The sequence below is a fragment of the Delphinus delphis genome, chromosome 15 (genome assembly GCF_949987515.2).
Source record: "Delphinus delphis chromosome 15, mDelDel1.2, whole genome shotgun sequence".
Classification (NCBI taxonomy): Eukaryota; Metazoa; Chordata; class Mammalia; order Artiodactyla; family Delphinidae; genus Delphinus; species Delphinus delphis.
In genome coordinates this window covers 46,805,372-46,825,073 of record NC_082697.1, presented here as the reverse complement: position 1 = coordinate 46,825,073, position 19,702 = coordinate 46,805,372, and the positions used below count along the sequence as shown (strand labels likewise).

The following is a 19,702-nucleotide window of genomic DNA, read 5'->3' as shown; positions in this document are numbered from 1 at the left end:
CGGGGCCACACAGTGAGGTCACGGGGAGGGGGTGGAGGGAGAGAGGGAGAACAGTCCTGAGGTTCTGCCTTTATTGAGGTCAAGGATGGGGTGTCTAGGGTTGCTCTGGGTCGCTCTTTACTGGTGAATTTAAAACATAAGAGCAGGAATTATGGTGCAGGTAGGGAAAATCAAGGCCACTCAAGTGGTCGCTTATCTGGGTCACCCAGGATTTCTGAAAAGGGAACTTCCAGGGTGGGGTCACCTGTCTCCTCATCTAGCTGTGTAGCTGGCGATGTGTTTGCTAAGGTGGATGCCTTTGGAATGGATGCCGAATGGGGGCATCCATTAGGGGATCAAAGCCTAATGTCGGGCACTTATATTACAGCCAGGAAAGCTCATGGCCAGGCACATACACTACTGTCCCCACTAGACTTTGGGAAGACAGTTGTGTCTGAGAGCGTCCAGCTTGATTTCATACTGCGTTTCTTTGCTTCCACAGTCTTCCTTAACCCCCTTCCCTCTTGTTTTAATTTGGGCTGTCGTAGAAGCAGACCCTGAGACAAGCATTAGAATTCAGTGGTCAGGGACTTCCCTGGTGGTCCAGTGGCTAAGACTCCGTGCTCCCAATGCAGGGTACCCAGGTTCAATCTCTGGTCAGGGAAATAGATCCCACATGCTGCAACTAAGAGTTTGCATGCTGCAACTAACACCTGGTACAGCCAAATAAATATTAAAAAAAAAAAAAAAGAATTCAGGGGTCACTTGGAATGCAGGAAGTAAGACAGAGAAGGGACAGTTGCTAATAAAAGGTGAGTGACGGAGCTTACAACACTATGGGCACCTTAAGCTTAATTCACCTGTGGGAACCCAGGCAGACAGTGTGGAGGGACCCCACCCAGGGGGCGAGGGAGCTGGGACTGATGCACCAACTCCCATGGGTCAAGTCTTCAAGGAAATTGAGGCAGATTCTGACCATTGAAAGGCAGTAGAGTTCTCTAAATTAATAACACCTGAATAATATGGCAGGCCCAGGGGGCACTCCTAGCCATCTGCTACCTTCCTCTTCCCTGCAGCCCTCACCCCCAGATCCTCCTGGTCAGAACCCAAGTCTGGCTTGAGGCTGTATTTCTCTTTCTAGTCACCAGGGAAGTGAGCACTTTCAGAACGATGGCCGTGGTGGTAGCAGAGACAGAGAATGGGCATGTGAGTCAGTCCTGGGGCCACTGGACACCAAGCTTGTCAGGGGGGAGAATGATTTTTAAAGAAATAACTCTTTTACCAAGTTTAATCATATATGATCACTTGAAGCTATGAAAAAGGCAGAGAAGGAAAGGAGGTAGATTTTTTTGGTTATTATTCTAACCGTATTCCCCGGGAGATTTAGAACAATTTCCACCAAGGCCAGAGTTCTATAGATCTTCCCTGGAAATTGCTTCTCCAGTACCACCTTCACTGAAATTAAAGACAGAGCAACACGAGTGCAGATGATGTAGTACCAGGAAATTGTCTGTGAAAATCCCTGACTGTAGATGCCACATAAAACAGCGGGGTTAATGTCATGCTGTTGGGATACATTTGCCCTCACAGTATGGAAGTCCTTATGTGTATCGACATTTCAGCTAGAGCCTGTTCACCTCCATTAAGCCACAGGCCATGACGATTTCCTGTTACCTTAGGTATTTTTCGGTTTAACCATTGTCACCAAAGTTCTCTAGTTTTATTAGTCCCAATCAACCTTTAAAATTGCCTGATGAGATAGAATTTATCTTTCAAGATTCCAGTTCAGTATCCACTTTCTCTGTGAAGCCTTCTCTGACCTCCTTCTCCCGTGCCCAGCAGAATGAATCTTCTCTGCCCTATATTGGTTAGGGAGGCACATGACTGCAAGTACAGAAACCCCAACTAATGGTGACTGAGGCAAATAGGGGATTCATTTTCTCACAGAGTAAGAAGTACGGAGGGAAGTGGTTTCTGGCATTAGATCAGCTGGTGAATGGCGTTCTCAGGGCTCTGCTCCTCTTAACATGTTGGTGTGTATTGTCATGCTTATTGTATCATGGTCACATAATGGCTGCTGGCATTCCAGACATCACATCCGCGTTCAAGGCAGGAAGAAAGGGTGACTTTAGTTGAATCTGTCCCTTATTCTCATTGCCCAAGATTGTGTTACATGAGCATGGCTAGTACCAGGGAGGCTAGAAAAGCTGAATACATTGTCATTCAAAGCAACAAGAAAGTTTGATTTCTTGGAAGTTACTTCTCGTTATTATTGTTTTCACTCTGGCTCTTTTTATCACCTTGGCTGTAGCTGTTACCTGTTGCCACAATAATGCTGTGTAACAAATGGCCTCAAAACCTCAGTGACATACAACAATAAACATTTATTTAGCTCATGGGTGTCTGGGGTTCAGCAGAACTGGGTTGAGCTTGGCCAGGCTCAGCGGGGCTCACCCATGTCTGAGGCCGAGCTGCTCGCCAGCTGACCTCTGACAGCCTCAGCTGGGAGAGTGCGGATGGCTGGCAGCAGCTGCCGTGCCAGTCGTGCTATTCGGCCACTTCCCTTGACAGCTTCCGAAGGTGACACCAGCTACTCTGTGAGCACCCCCTGTCTCGGAACCCATTCACTCCAGGTGAGTGGGGCCCTCATTCTATGCAAGCTTGGAACGGGGTAGAGAGGAAGGTGCGAAGGACACAGATGCTGCCCTTCAAGAGAAGGGAGGCAGATACATAAACCTGAAACAGGGCCCGTGGTCGTGGCAGCACGTGGTCGATGTCAAAGTACAGATGCCCTGTTAGGCTCCTGGGGAAGAGAAGCCCCTGTGGTCTGAGACTTGAGCTGAAGCTCGGTGCCCCTCTCCTCTCCAGACACCGTCACTCATCTTTAGAACATGGCCCGCATTGGCCTGCCCTGGTTGCCGTAGCCGGGCTGCAGTTTCCACGTGGACCAGTTTCCATGTGGGCGGCCCCAGGGTACTGGGCCAGCTCAGCCATTTTTGAGACTTCCAATCTGTCTTGTGTTTTGTAGCGCACCTTGTAAAAATAATAACATTAAAGAACATCATCTAACAACTCCCCATCTGGAAGTTTATCCTAGAAATGCAAAAGGATATATGTTTAAAGATTTTTATTGCAACACTGGTTGTGGTCCATTCATTTATAAAGGAAAATAGGGATTCACTCAAAATACAGAGGTAGCGAGGGTTTACCCGTATTCATGCTGATCACATTTATACTTGTATGTAAATGGTATATTTATGGACGTAGAGAATGGACTTGAGGACATGGGGAGGGGGAAGGGTAAGCTGGGACGAAGTGAGAGAGTGGCATGGACATATATACACTACCAAATGTAAAATAGATAGCTAGTGGGAAGCAGCCACATAGCACAGGGAGATCAGCTCAGTGCTTTGTGACCACCTAGAGGGGTGGGATAAGGAGGGTGGGAGGGAGACGCAAGAGGGAGGGGATATGGGGGTATATGTATATGTATAGCTGATTCACTTAGTTATAAAGCAGAAACTAACACACCGTTGTAAAGCAATTATACTCCAATAAAGATGTTAAAAATAAATAAATAAATAAGGACATCAGTGGCTCAGAAACGGCAGCCCCCAAAAGTGGATGGCTAGGATTCTGAAACCGTCCCTCCCTCTGTGTGGTTGGAGAAGACAGCTTGTTAGTAGGTGAGCTGAAAATAGAGAGTGGAAATGGGGTAGCAAATCAGAAACGACCTCTGCAGTGGGCGGCAGCCGGGCCCCATGGGAAGGCCTGGAGAGGGTGCTTGGATGAGTTACGATGCTCTCTGAGGTGCCTGGGAGACGGGTCCGTAACGCCCTGCCTCCCATGGGAATTAGAAGAACTGAGTGAGAGAGTCCTTGAGAAGGACCGGAGCAAGCCTAAGTTTCTGGCCCCACGAAGAGTGGCAAATATTATTAATAGTGATGGTATTATTATATCCTTTGGAAATATAGAAATGGTCAAATTAATCCCCAAATGCCTCATTCTCTAAACTACGTGGACCAGTGGTATTGACAGCACCATCGATATCACACTTCCAGTAGGCCCTCTGCCTCTTCAAGTTTGACTTTGTCCATTTGTTTTGTTCCTTGATGCTGTTTTGGTTTTGTGTTTTTATTAGTAGTAGACCTTTTTAAGAGCAGTTTTAGGTTCCCAGCATAACTGAACAGCGGATACAGAGTTCCCACATCCCTCCGCCCCCAACACACACGCAGCACCCCCATCAGTATCTTATTCTGTTTCGTTTGTTCTTCCGGTGGGAACCCGATTTCCAGTGGGTAACATGGTTAGAAGAGAGTTTCCTGTAAGCAAAGTGGCATGCTGCCCTCAGATACCAGGAGGTGCTCTGCAGCTGGAAAGGAGCCCCATGGCCTGGCAGGCCCCTGGGTGTCAGAGGAGCTTTGTCCCAGGGTATCTGAGGGTTGGCGTCCCCACCTCACGCTGCCTTGTGCACGGCACTAACTTGGCTTTCGACGGCCATCACCCTTGAAAGCACAGAGAGCCTGGCAGATCTGTTCATTTCTGGTCCTAATCCAGGTGTTGACGTTGCCATGCGTTAGCTGGAGCTTCTTGCCTCGAGACAGGATCAACACATAATATTGGAACGTGGTCTTGGAGAGAGAGTTCATGGACTTGTAAGCGGCCTTGGGGGTTTTAGCCTGTTGAGTATGTCAGCTACGGACAGCTTGTCTAATTCTTGGTTAATCCACAGATGTGTGTAACTCTGGATTCCAATGACTGCATTTGGCTGTCCCTTCAAATATAATGATAAAGCCTGCATAATATGGGATCGGCCACATCATACGGCAAAAGAGGGTTTGAGTCCATTGCAACTTGGGAACGTATATTCTGACTCACCCACAGAGCTATAAAATACAGCACTAATTTTTTTAAAATTGACATTTCCACTCCCCCCACTGAAAAAACACCCCACAGGCAAAAAACTCTGTACAGCTTATGAATAGACCAATCAGTAGGAAGTTCTTTTAAGGCTTCTCGGCATGGCTGGCTTTCCAGGGCTCACCAGAGATTAGAAAAGTGTAAGAAAGAGTCCTGACCTTTCAAATCTCCCACCACCTACAAAACTCACATAAGAAACACAAATTCAAGGTGGACAAATCAGAAAATATGGATAGGAATTATAAAGTACAGATAGAGTTACACCAACCAAGGGAAAAACTATTTTGATTTATGGTCTTACAAACTCTTATATGCAAATATCAATATATAAGTGTGTGTATGTGTATGCACTCATATACATAGATAATTTAACAAAAAAGAGGTTGTACACAATGTTTTATAGCATTTTTTATTTAACAAGGGATCGTAAATGCCTTTCCTTGTCACTAAATATGAATTTACATAATCCCTGTTAACAGTATTTCCTTGAATGATGAATCATTACTTCTGTAACCCATCCCCTATGGTATATTTTGTTAGGCTTTGATACTTTATTATAATCAGCATTTTGGAATGAATATCCCTGTTGCATATGTTCCTGTGCTCTTGTCTGATACTTCCACAGAATCAAGTGTTAAGATGCACTTTAGAATCTTACAATCTGGTTTAAAAGACCAAGCACATAGATGTGAAAAAGAGAACCAGTTCATAAAGGGGGAGGAGTGTCTAAATGAGTACAACAGCTAAGAGTCAGAGGCCAGAAAGATCGTCTCATGCTTGAGTTGCTCCAGAAGGCTTCTAGAAGGACAGCTGCAAGTGACAGAAATGCAAATCAGCTTAAGTATCAAAGGCACATTATCAGCTCATGAAATTGGAGAGTCCACGTTGGTTTCAGGCTGAGCTGGGCCCAGAGTCCACATGGTGTCACTGGGCACGTGTGTGTGTGTGTGTGTGTGTGTGTGTGTGTGTGTACACATGTGTGTATCCACCTGTCTTACCACTTGGTTCGGCTCCTTGCTGGGTGAGCTCACTCTCAGGCCGGCTCTCTAGGGCAGCTGCAGACTCAGGTGGTGCTTTTATCTCCAAGGGGAGAGGCCCCCTTTCCCAGCTTCTCTGTTGACCCCTGCCCGGCCCCTTGCAGACCTCTTGCCCACCCACCACTGCCTGATGGAGAATGGCGTGTTCCAGTGCCCATACCCTGTGGTGGGGCGGGTGGAGTATGTGATAGAGGCCCTTCCTGCAGAGCAGTTAGCCAAAGGAAAAGATGCTGGGAGGTCAAAATACGAGAGAGGAGTGACTCCTGAGGACGCTGGAACTTGAAGGATGAGCAGCCACGCCCATTAGAGGTTTGGGGCTGCAAGTAACAGGGAAACTCCAAATCAAATGGGCCTGTTTGCCGGTGTGTTATGCTATGAAGTCCAGAGGCAGGGGGTGGCTCAGGGATCATGTGATCAATGGCTCAGTGACGTCATTACATTGACTCAGGGTCAACTTCATCTCAAGTCAGAGTTCTCTCAATTTGTTGGCCAATGGCAGTCAGGACTCCCAGCTTCCTGGTCCACAGCTGGAGGGTGTGGACCCACTCTCTGTGGCAAGGACTGTAAAGCCTTTCCTGCCATCTGATTGGCCCAGCCAAGATCATGTGCCCACCCCTGAACCAATAGCCATCCCTGCGGAATACTGCACCCTGATTGGCTCATCAGGGTGATCTACTCCTGGAGGAAAGGGTGGAGCCACCTTCCACATGGGAGCAAAACTGGGGTCCTATTAGGAAGGAGTGGAGGATGGATGCTGAGTGGTCAACCAACAATGGACTGCAAATAAGATCTCATTAATTAGAGAGGAGACATAGAGTTGGTTACGGTAGAGAAGTGATTTGTGGCCCAAAGGTAGAATTCCAAGGAATGCCTTGGTTACGGTTGACCAAGGGTATGGAAGCAAGACTGCAGGGGCTGTCCTGCAGGGAACAGGAGCGTGAACAAGCTCAGTAGGAAGTATTCATCTATTTGTTCCTTCATTGCACATAAATTTATTGAGCACCTACTATGCATCAGGCCCTGTGCTGAGTGCTGGGGATCAATGAGATAAAGTTCATACCCTCATGGACTTTTAGAGGGGGAAAGAGACAACAAACAAATTAATCAAACATAAAATAGGTCAAGAAAAACAAAGCAGAATAAGGGGGGTGAAGAGAAAGGGAAGGGAGGGGAGTCCAAGGCCCCTTGCTTTGATTGACATTAACCCAGGGACCTGAAGGACATGGAGGACGGAGCCAAGTTGATGTGGGGGAACGTGTTCTGGGCAGAGGGAACAGCACGTGTAAAGGCCCTGGGGCAGGCATCCGTGGTGTGTTTGGGGACCTAGGAGGTGGACAAGGTGGGAGGGTGGGAGGTGGCAGGCATTGCAACGACTTTTACATGGTGTCATGACTCTGACTTTAACCCCTTCCCTCCTCTCTTCCAGGCCATGTACATGTTCTATGCGCTGGCGATAGTGTGTGATGACTTCTTTGTCCCCTCCTTGGAAAAGATCTGTGAGGTATGTGTCTGAGCCCCGGTACTGCTCCATCCTCCCCCACTGAGGTCCTGGGGAGCCCTCCATGCAGCTGGGGTGGGAAGGCCAGGCACCAGCATGCTTCAGAGCCATGGGCAGTATTAGTGCAAACACATCTCCAATCTGCTTAGAGTTTCAGTGTGCAGATCCACAGTTGGGCTTTAACCCTCACGGCCAGTGGTCCCTGCCCCATTGGGCGTAACTCAAGGTACTGCCTGTGTTCTGCTCCTGCTTTCTAAGCCTGGCTCTTCCTTTCTCCACTCCTCACTGCCCTTTCCTTCTGCCGCTGCCGTAACCCTCCCTCATGATTTGATTCGTGGGGTCCTCACAGAGTGAGAAGTCTTCAGCCATACCTCCACTGCCCTTCCTCTCTGTGTATGTGCAGAGACGCTCCAGGCAGAGGCCTGAAAGGCAAGGCGATGAAAGAACTGGCCACAGAGACCAGGAAATCAGCCCGGTGAACGCCAGGCTGAACACCAAGTTACACCCCTTTCATCTGAAAACACTTAGCATATCTAGAACTCTTTCATTCTCTTGCTTCTTTCATCTCTTTTTCTGGTTTGAAATGTAGTTTGCTTTATCTGGAAGCGTTCTATTTTATTTTTAATTCAGAATCCCCTTTGCAGAAGGGGTCTCTTCCCCAGATGCACTTCCTGTCCATCCAGAGCACCTGCTCCTTCACGTAGCCTTCAGCCTGGGCTGACCCTCCCTTTCTTCCCTCCCTTCCCCCCAGTGTACAATTCACTGGGTCTTGGGGGACAGTGGGGAACAGAAGTAGCATTTCTATTAAGTTCCCAGGTGATGTGGAGACTGCTGGTCTGGAAGACACGCTTCGAGAACTGCTAGCTGAAGCAGTTTCTTCCACGTTCTGAAGTCTGTTAGTTTTGTGTACTTAAAGCAATAAAAGAGAGTCATGCCACAGCAACCGTGGAGAGGCGCCGGGAGTGGAGGTGGGAAGTGGGAAAGGAAAATCGGTGATCTGGTCTCTGAGATGGACGCAGGCCAGCGTGGAAGCCTTTTGTCCAAAGTGATTGAACGTGAGCACAGGGTCGCCTGATGGAGAAGAGGAGAAAGCACGGAAGCACCTGTAATCGGGCTCAGCTGTGACCTCTGAAATCCACCATTTGGTAGTTTACTCCTCATGCGAAGCGAACTACGCTCTGTCCCACACGTTTTTTTAATAGCAATGTTAAGACCTCGTGCTGGAAATGTACATACAATTGTCAGAACGCGTTCTCCTCATTGAGGAGACCCATAGCACCTGTGAGCACAGCCCTTGGGGAGGAATCAGGGTGAAACACAGCGTCGCGGGGCCGTGGGACGCGGGGCAGCTCCAGAGTGAGACACAGGGGCAGGTGAAGCGCTGGAGCTGGAGATGCAGAGGGAAAAGGAGGTGAGAGAGTGGCTGGGCCTTGGGATCGGGGAAGGGCTTGTGCAGGGGCAGGATGGGAGCAGCGGTCTCAGTGGCAACATCTTACAGGGACGGATATTTAAGCCGAGAAGAGTCTGAGCCGGTGAACCAAGCCTGGAGAACCCAGGGCGGGACTCAGCGTGCCTGCGTGTGGGGAGCCCTGAGGACGCCAGGCTGGGGCATCAGGAAGGAGCTGGGAAAGCTTCTGAGGGCTGTTCCGATAGATGGAAAGGGTCCTGAGGCAGGAAGACCCCCCAGCGGGTGACTCTGAGCACCCAGTGCCAGGTGGCCAGGGCCAAAGTGAATGAGGGGTGAAAGGGGCGGGGAGGTGAAGGAGGAAGAAGCAAAGTGAGTGAACGAAGGAGTGAGAGGAACAGGAGATCAGCCCGGCTGTGGAGTCCACGGCTAATGCCCGAGCTGGAGCGGACGCAGCAGGGAGAGGACAAACCAGCCACGGAGTGTGAGCGCTGTTAGGATACCTGCCCGGTGAGACGGGATGCCTGGCACCGCTCACAGCCACACCTTTCACCTTGAGGTATCAGCACCTCCATCTTAGGGTCTCCTCAGAACCACATGCAACGTTTAGCTTTTCAGTCAAGATCGAGGGAACCCAGGTTTCCAGGTCAAAAGGCTCAGTAGGGCTCTGGCGGCAGCCTCTTGATGGTCATTCGAGCTGGTGGCCTTGGCCGAGGCCATGCTGCCCCTCCATGGCTGAGGAGGGAAGTGCAGCTGCGGTGCCGCTGGGAAGAGGGACCAGGGACTCTTAGCTGGGATGCCCGGAGGGAGCTGGCTCTTTCCTGACAGCCAGCAGCTTCCTTTCTGCATCAGGACTGGATGCAGAAAAGCTCCCCACACTACCCAGCCTCAGTGTCACGTGTCTTCTTGCAGATCACCTTTCGGATCAACAAACAGGGTAACCTGGACCATTCATTGTGTAGCTTATCTTGGCGGGGCTCATCATCTCTTTGTACTCATTCTCACCACCCCCCATATTCCCCCTACCCCGGGATTCAAGACTGCATTGCGAATGGGGGTGGGTTTCAGGAGGGTGACCCTCCCCACTCCCAAAAGCCTCCATAGCCTCCTAGACTCAAGGCTTTAAAACTGCTTACCAGGAGCCTGATGTAGCCCAAATCGTCAGCATAGTAATGAAAAAAATCAGAATGTTTTATGTAAAAATGTGTATTTGGGGGTCTCTTTAAGTAGGGATATTTTGCAGCACAGAGGGCACTGAGCTTTTAAAAAGGAGGTGGGGCTTCCCTGGTGGCGCAGTGGTTGAGAGTCCGCCTGCCGATGCAGGGGACACGGGTTCATGCCCTGGTCCGGGAGGATCCCACATGCCGCGGAGCGGCTGGGCCCGTGAGCCATGGCCGCTGAGCCTGCGCGTCCGGAGCCTGTGCTCCGCAACAGGAGGGGCCACGGCATTGGGAGGCCCGCGTACCGCAAAAAAAAAAAAAAAAAAAAAAAAAGGAGGTGAAGTCCCGCTTGCCTCACATGGCCCGTGCCCATCCCCCCGTTATCTGTGCAGCCCCGGGGGCATTTGACTTAGGATCCCTGGATCTTGTCAGAGCCTTTAACTGGAGGGAACATGTAGCCCCCTCCCTGATACTGCCCCAGAGAGGAGGTGTGGCCCAGAGCGGGGCGGGGGGGGGGGGGGGCGGAGAGGCTGAGCTGGGGAAGAAGGGGAGGCTGAGGGTGGACTGAGCTTGGGACCCGGGGAGTCACAGTCACCTCCGTTCCAGGAAAATCCCGACTCACCTGTGCTTTTGCTCCTCTGCAGCGCCTGCAGCTCAGCGAGGATGTGGCTGGGGCCACGTTCATGGCAGCAGGCAGTTCAGCTCCAGAGCTGTTCACATCGGTCATAGGTAGGTGCCCACCTGGGGAACGTCTCAGCCCTGCTCTCCCTGAAGGACAGGGCCTCTGGAAACGAGGACCCTGAGACCCCAAGGGGCAGAACACCAGCCTCCCACCCGCTGGGGTTGCTGTTATTATTTTATTAAAGTGATGCTTTTGCTTTGCATCAGTGGGTTCCAGAACCAGTACCAATGGTTCTGTGGGACAGAGGGCCCAACAGACATTAGCAAGCTCTCTCCAACCCCCTGCTGTTTCCTGTAGATCCTGAGAACAGTCTAACGCTTACAGAAACTCCCCTGCACCCGCCTCGGGTGCAGCCCCTCCAGGAGGCAGCTGATGTTGGTCTGTGTTTCAGGCGTCTTCATCACCAAGGGTGACGTGGGAGTGGGGACCATCGTGGGCTCCGCCGTGTTCAACATCCTGTGCATCATCGGCGTCTGCGGGCTCTTCGCCGGGCAGGTAAGACTGGCGGCAGAACGTGGCATGGGGAGGGGGAGGGGCAGCGCGGAGGTGAGGCGGGGGCCTGTCTCCCTGGAGTGCACCCGCGTGTGGGCCAGAGGCCTTGGGCAGGGCGACGTGGGGTCTCACACCCCAGGAGGCTGGCCCAGCCGGGACTGGAAACCCAGGCATCATGATTTGGTCTCCGTGACGATGGGTCGTGGAGTGCGCGAATCCATGTGAATAAGTAACCAGCCTGCGAATCTGAACGGGTCACACTCATTTTGATATGTTACTGAACTGAACTAGAATGATGTAAAAATGGTCTTAGGAATGGAAATAGAGTAAATGAGAGAGAGAGAGAGAGGAAACGACAGATTTTCTTTTTCTGCTAAAAACAGTTTGCACTTGTCACAGTTTGGGGCGAGTTCTCTCTTTTTCGACAACGATCAAGCATTTGACTTCTGTGTCCACTTTAGCTTACTTTGGGGGTCATGAGGGGCTTTGCGTGCCTGCCTTGTATCTACAGAGACTATTCCGCTGCCAGGAGGTGTTGTGGGGCCTGTGTCCATCTGGTGTCTGTCTTGGAAAGTCTTGGGAAGACACCCGAAGTTACCAAAGTAATGAGGCTGCTGGGCACCCGCAGCATTGCAGTGGGTAGCTGGGGGTCTGCGGCCACCCTGGCCAGCTCTGATGCCCTAGTTTCTTCGTAGGGAGATTATTCAGAAACACAGTCCTGAGCTCTCTGCCCAAACAGCCAGGACTCTATATCTTCCAGGAAAAGCGAGTTCTAGTCACTAGCCCACGAGGGTCCCCAACATGGAGTACTGAGGCACGGGGTGACCCCACCAGCCTCCTGGCTGTGGAGGGAGGATGCAGGGTCCTGCTAGAAGCAGCTGATTGGTTTGCAGGGCTAAGGAAGCTCCTGCAAACCTTCTCCCACATCCTTTTCCAGACCCTTCGTCGTGTGGTCAGCTGGCCAGGGGCACCCAGCTCAACCCAACCCTCAGGCAGACTCCAGAGTCTATAATGCCGGCTGCGCCCTGGCACCACTGCCCTCCGCATCGCCTGCTTTTCACTCCTGTCTGTCTTCCTTATGCCAACTGATTTGTCTGGGTTGCCTGGTGGGTTCGATGCTTCTGGGCAGCAAGGCAGAGCGACACCTTGATCTCGTCAGGGGTCGGCTCCAGAGCCCACGGTTGGACGCTTACTTCTGAGAGGAAGCTTCTGGGCAGCTGGGTCCACACGCGGTGACTGAGTTCCACCCAACTTGCAAGACTGAACATTTTCTTTCTTCATCCTTTCAGTCGGTTATCTCTTGTCTTAGATTTTGTGGACCACGATGTGGCGTTTTTTTTAGATCTCCTATAAATGTGGTTAGTATCGCAAAAAATGAGTGTCCCTCTTTGCCTTCGGGGCCATCTGTACTTTCTGGTTCTCACCTGTGCGGGCCGCCCTCTCATTGCCTCCCAGAGATGAAGCCACGTTCTGCAGAGCCTGTGGCTGTCAGCGCTGTCTTAATTAGCATCGTCACCATTAGCAGTATGAGTATTAGTGCTGTCACTAGTTCATTAGTCATTGGTACCTGAAGCCTGATGCAAAGTCAGACCCAAAGGGGGAGAAGTAACGTAAAGAAAAGAAACAACTGGCTGGAAAGTGCCGAGTAAATACCACGCAACTAATTACATAGGAGATGGGTTGAATGCATTTGTGTTTTATAAGTTACTAGCAATGAGGGTAATCACTGGCTTGGTTAGAACAGAAAAGACACATTGCTTCTTGAACTTTAGCAAGTGCTGGTATCAGTCAGTTCACCCCCCCACCACCCCGGGAAGGTCTTTGCCAAGCTCATCTCACGTGATTGTGGAGAGAAACACCAACCACCACGATGGTGTTAGGAGCAGCCCATGGGATGATTCTGGGGGCCGGCCCTCCCTTCTGACTTTCCTTGTCCTGTGTCCACTCAGAGAGCTCCAAGGCCACCCAGCTCTCTTTTTCAGACCTTTGTAGAACCCGGAAGTCTTCGCAGAGGGAGAAAAATGATGTTTTGGGAAGAACATGAGGCTGGGGATCAGACTGGCCTGGGTTTGAATTCTGACTCTGCCATTTGCTGACTGTGGAGCCTTGGAGAAGTTACTTTACTTCTCTAAGCCTCAGTTTTCTTGTCTATAAGATGGGTACAAGGGCATCTACCTCCTAGCATCGCTGTAAGGATGAAACATAACATGTTCAGCATCAAGCAACACCTGGCCCACATGGTAAACGCTCAATAAAACTTAGACACCATGATCAGCTCTGAGAAGAATAAGGTTCCCTGGGGTCCCTGCCACTAGATTCCACCCTAGGTCCCTGCGGTAATTTGACCCAGCCGTTGACAGAACTTTTTAATGAAATAGTGGAACAGCCACAGGGTGCCTGGTGAGGAGGGACAGGAAAGTCAGGGAGAAGGTCTTCTAAATGAGAATCAAGAGGAGGACGAGTTGGTAGAGCCATGAGCTCAGAGGACTGGTCCTTGCCTCTGTGTTTTCTGATCAGTGGGAGGAAAACAAAAATCTGTGAGACACAGGCACTGCCTTACCTATCGAGAAGCCTTCCCGGGCAGTGACGTTGGTGCAGAGGAACGTTAGTTACAGTGAACGATGGATACGGGGAATTGCGCTGATTAATCAATCTGGTCGTGGGTCTCGCTTAGCAGTGTTATTTACATTGCTCCGCACTTTCATTTGCTGGGAGAATTACCAGTGGGTGCCCGTGGGCCTCTCTCTAATGTATCCCGGCATGAAGGGCTGCTTGTGACCAAGTCTGCTACCCATCTGAAATTAAAGCAATAAAGCATAAGGTTTGAGTTCCTGTCTCAATTAGGGTTTTGATGAATTCGATGGAATTCAATGTCTGCTGTATTTGCAGTTTGCAAACATAACCAGTGCTTTGGTGTTCGCCTGAGGTACTTTGGGGAGTTTTACGGGACAGGAAGGAAATTGCTTCTTAGAAAGTGGCTTCTAGAGAAATGCTTGGCATCCCGCCAAGACGTTTACAGGGCTGTGGTCCTGCAAGGTTTCTTTATTTAAGAGCAAAAAATAATAACAAAGAGAGAACCCCAAGCTCTGGAGGCAACCTGCTAATGTATCTCAGGGATTGTATTGAAAGAATTTCATGCCAGTTTTGCAAAACAACGTACTTATGAATTTAAATCTACCATTCAGAGTGTATTACGCTTTAAAAGCATAACCACAGACAGACAGTAAACAGTTTAACTGAATCCCAGATACCGGACTTTCATATTCCGGTTATTACAGGCTGTCATGAGCCCCCTTGTCAGCTCTCCTGGATCCTAGAAACATGCCTGGTGTTCTTTGGTGAGGTCCACCTAAGTTTGGCTGGGTTTACCTTTCTTCAACTAACACCCTGTCCGTGCCGGCCCCTTTATACAAACCCAGGCAGCACCTGGAGGTGGTGCCTCTGAATGGAAACCTGCCTTGGATTGGGTTTCCCCAGAAGAGAATCTAAGCCACAAGTTCAAGTTCAAGTAGTTTAGCTAAAAGGTGATCCCAGGACAGTCCAGCCAGGAAGTTGGGAGTGAGATAAGGAGGAAAATGCAGCCGAGGAAAGTGTGTTCCCAGCAAGTCCCCAGTGTGGGCAACTGGTTTGACTGCTTCTGGGGGGACTGAGAGACGGTGTAGAACACGACCTCCAAGTTATCTCACCCAAGGGGGAGGGAGCAGGGGTGTTTACCCACCAGCCTCCCCCATCATTGCCTAAGGACTGCCTTTGAGGGATGTGAATTCTCCAATGTTCCAATTTTCTGGGCATAGGCAGGATGGACTTTGGGGTCCAGAGAAAACCCCTAAGCAAAGAGACATGTGAGGCTGGCTGTTGGAAGGACCTGAAATGGTAAAGGTGGGGAGATATGAGTGAGGTCCATAAAGCATGGCTATAAACGCAAACCTCAGCCTTCAAACATAAGCCATCCAGTGGGTCTCATCTCCAGCTCCCTGGGAGAAGACAAGCCTCAGTGCCAGGCTGCCTCCCACGAGCTCAGGGCCAGGATGGCTCGCACACAGGGAAAGCCCTTCATGTTCAAAGTAACAGCTGCCGTTCTAGGTACTTTTGCTTCCACTTGGGATGCAGTAGACCTGAGCTCCCATGGGAGCACAAAGAGAAATCTGGAGAATGTAAAAATCCTCCTTATATATGGATATCAAGGAACAGTGGAGACAAGAAAGTCTTGATGAACTGATTTCCAGAGAGAGGAGCCCATTGTACGTGAGCTCTGGTGGGTCTGGATGCAGGCGGGCGGCAGGACCCGGAACTTCACTGGGTGGAGACAGGTCAGCTGAGCCTCAGCAAGGGTGGAGAGAGGTGGGATGCCCTGGAGTCTGAAAGATGATCCAGGACGATAATTCTTTGATCCACCCGCCCCAGGTCTGTTGAGGAAAAAAAACACGGAAGTGAAGGCAGGGCCCACGACAAACAGAAAGAAATCATTCCATCTGCCCCATCTCCCACCTTCTCCTGAGACCTGAAATTGAGGCACCCAAAGGGAATTGGGCATTTGGAATGCCAGACCAAACCCTGATAAGAACTGAGACTGGCCCTTCCTTAGGGCCATTGGGCTGCCATTGGGCTGAGGCGAGGTGAGCTGACATTTGAACCCAGGCTGACATGTGAATAATCACCTCCTCCCTTTAGTCAGCAGAGGAGAGAAGAGCTGGAAATTTCCAGAGGGAAGAGAACCAGTATTATTCTTCAGTTCTCACTCTTCCATACATAATTTCCAGGATGCAACAGTAAATTACAGGACCTGTGAAGAGGCAGGAACAAACTTATAACCAGGGGGAAACAGCAGCAGAAGTAAACCACAGATGATCCAGATACAGGAATTGGCAGAAAAGAATTTAAACTGTCTACCATCTATCTTAAATAGGGAAAGGTGGGAAGAATTAGTGAGGATGGGTGATTTCAGCAGAGAAATGGAAAAAATAAGAAAAACCAGATAGATGCTATATATGTTAAAAAATAATAAGTTACTATTTATTGAGTTTCACCAAACTGCAGGTACCACACTAGATGCTTTATAAATATTTATAGAAATACACCCCCTGACTTTTAAGATAGTACTGTCCTCATTTACAGACAGGGAATTGAGTATCTGGGGGCAGAGGGCTACCATGAAGTAGTTCAGCCTGGATTTGAGCCCACATCTGCTGACTATAAAATCCATTCTCTTTCCACATGGGAAGCTTATGACTTAAAAACCTCCAGATGTTATTATTGGGTTCTTATAATTATCCCTTAGCTCATATGTGTTCCTTAGAAATGTTGAGTGTAGGAGCTCGGGACAAAGCGAAGAATAGATATGTCAGCACGATAGTGGTGACCCAAGCTGGGTGATGGAAGCACTCGGCCCAACAAGTGCTCAGGGAGAAGCTCCTCTTGTAATCAGATGGCATCGTCCTCTGCTGGGCTTACACTTCCACCAAACAGATGAGGGATTCAGGCTAAGAAACACAGTGAGAGGTCCACAGACCACCCCAGTTACCTGTACCCCTTGGTTCCTGGCTTATTGTTCCCCAGACAAAACCCAACAACAAACACATCACCTATCAAGTTCCAGTTCTGAGAAGCATCCAGTTTCCCCAAGAGACCAGGGACTGAGGACAGGCGAGGCTGAAGACCTCACCCTGCTAGTTGCCAAATCTAAAAATAGGAGCTGGAGGCCTGCCACCGCCACTAGCGTGGGGGGAAAGGCACAAGGAAGAGAACGAGTGATCTGTGGAGAAAGGAAGGGGACAGGTGCGGGTGGAGGCCTCACCTGGGAGGCAGGATGCTATAATATTCGATCCGGTGAGGAGCCGGAGAGGAGAATTTGTGGTGCAGAAGTAGACCAAGGCCAGGGTCAGGTCCAGCTGGTGCAGTCACTGGATTCTCCCACATTCCAGGAAAAGGGAGTTTCTCCCAGTGTCATCTGCAGGCCGCCTGCCTCAGGAGGACCTTGTTGAAAGCAGGATCCCCTGCCCTAGTCCAGACCAACTGAATCAGGAGAGCAGCTGTACCTGCTTGAACCCCATCTACAGGCTTAGCTCTGCTCAATTCTCAGACCAAGCTTGACCTTGGGCAAGAGGCAGCCCTCCTTGGGCAGTTGGCCCAGGCAGCATAAATGGTCCCCTCTTGATGCCCCCATCCTATGACTGGCTGTCTGCCTGAGGCCATCTCCCTCACTGTTCCCTGGTGTCTTTTCCCTGGCCAGTCCCCCACAAGGCCAGGTCCTGACAGAGCCCCACACCTGATCTTTCCCTGATATAGGCTGTTGTTCCTGGCCCAGGGTTCCTTTAAGGTCACCCACAGCTCTGTGCTGCTCCGTCTCGATGGCCTCTGCATCCTCATCCCAGATCCCTGTGCTCGCTTTGACTTTGGCTCACAGTACTTGTTCCTGGTTTGTTCTACTTCCTTGAAATGATCTCTGGAGATACGATCCCACATCTAGATTAGGTAAGAGGTTTTTGGTTTCAGGTAACAAAAAATCCCCAACTCTAACTTGGCCTCTTAAATGATGGAAATTTTATTAGTGTCTGAAAAATACAGAAGAAAATGGACATCAGGCATGGTTTGATCAAGACTCCAGCACCATTTTCTGCGATTCTCTTGTCACTAACCTCCTCTGTTCCCTTCCTCATACGTGTTTTCCTTCATGGTGCAACAGGAGGGGGGGCTGTAGCAGTTTCAGGCCTCATATTTCACACTGACCAGGAAGGAGGAGAATATCTCCCCACCCTTCATCCCTCACCTGGCATCATCAAACAAAAATCTGATTGGGCCGACTCAGGCCACCTGACCATCCCTGAACCAGTCACTGTGGCACGGGAACTAGAGTTACCCAGTTGGCTTAGATCACTCAAGAACCACCCACCCATTTCCTCCTTCTCCCCAGAGGTAAGGATATGATTGGTTCCACCTCAGATATATAGCTTTTGGTCCCTGGTTATCATAGAAAGCAGATAAATGACTACAGAACAAAGCCTGTGCAGTATCATGTGCTGCCTCACTGGCTGTGTTCCCTGGGCTGATGTAGCATAAATGATCAAACACATACAGGTCCGTCACAGGTCTGTGTGTGGACATATGCTTTAATTTCTTTGGGGTACATAACGCAGGAGTGGGATTGCTGGGTCATATGGTGAGTATGTTTATAAGAAACCACCAACAGTTTTTCAAAGTGGCTGAAGCCCTTTTGTATTCCCACCACCAATATGTGTATTCCAGCCGCTCTGCATCATGATCAGCACTTGGTATTACCAAGTTGTTTTGTTTTGTTTTGTTTTTTTGTGATACCCGGGCCTCTCACTGTTGTGGCCTCTCCCGCCTCAGAGCACAGGCTCCAGATGCGCAGGCCCAGCGGCCATGGCTCACGGGCCCAGCCGCTCTGCGGCATGTGGGATCCTCCCAGACGGGGGCACGAACCCACGTCCCCTGCATCGGCAGGCAGACTCTCAACCACTGCGCCACCAGGGAAGCCCGAGTTGTTTTGTTTTAATTTTAGCCATTCTAGTGAGCATGCGTGGCACCTCGTTGTGGTTTTAACTTGCATTTCCCTGATGAGTCATGATGTTGAACATATTTTCATGTGCTTACTTGCCATGCATATATCTTGTTTGGCAAGAGTCTGTTCAAATCTTTGCCCATTTTTAAGGGGGGTTTTCACCCTCTCATTCTGTGGTCCAGCAGTGTCTGTACCGTGACACTCAACTACCCTCCTGAGACATTCTGTCCAATTCATTTCCACCTCCAAATCAGCAAAGACTAGGGCTGTTACAAATGCTTTAAAGTGATCGTGGCAATGTTTTGTTAGTTTTGTTGGATGCATTTGGGTTTGCAAGAGAGGTCCTCTGAAATGGCGCTCTTCAGTCGTGTGGGAGAAAATGGAGAGGTCATTTCCCTTTTGTCCCGCGAAGGGTGTAGCAGTAACGAGACCTGAGATGCATCGTTCCAGAACATGAGGAGGACAGCAGGAGTCTCTGTGGCTGGGGATGAACCTTCCTTCCGTGTAATTAAGTCTCACGTTGCTCCTCGAAAATGAGCGAAGGGGATAGAGTTTCAGGTCACCGTCTAGGTCCTTGGAAATGCTGCCCTCGGTGCTGGTGAGGGCTTTCAATGTGCAAGGAGCCCAGAACCTTACAGCCGTCCCAGCTGAGCGCCACCCCAAGAGGAAGGTCCATCTTTAGGGCACAAATGTCATTTTCTTGTCATGATCATGCCCAGACAGACGCCACACCCCCCATGCTGCCTCTGGTTACAGCCAGACCCCAGCCCCACGAGCAGCTGAACCGGGGGCTGAAGGGTGAGTGGAGCGGGGACAGAAGCCTATCTGGCTGGCAGATGCTTGTTTAATTGTTTCTGTTTAACAGGCATCCCTAGTCGTCAGTCTGGCACTACTCTCACGGCTTTATACGTATCAACCCCTTTGGTCCTCACAAGAACTCTCTGAGGAGGACAGTGTTTTTACAGAAGAGGAAACTGAGGCTCTGAGAGGCCACGTAAACTGCCAGTCGT

At 50.1% G+C, this 19,702-nt stretch overlaps 1 protein-coding gene across 1 annotated transcript in view; it reads left to right on the top strand.

Moving 5' to 3' along the window:
- Positions 1-19,702, top strand: part of SLC24A3 (solute carrier family 24 member 3) — a 460,336-nt gene that overhangs the window by 322,334 nt on the left and 118,300 nt on the right. The window contains exons 4-6 of the mRNA XM_060032943.1: positions 7,363-7,437; positions 10,644-10,728; positions 11,073-11,176. Coding sequence (XP_059888926.1) covers positions 7,363-7,437; positions 10,644-10,728; positions 11,073-11,176 — 264 coding nt within the window. The remainder of the gene's footprint in view (positions 1-7,362; positions 7,438-10,643; positions 10,729-11,072; positions 11,177-19,702) is intronic.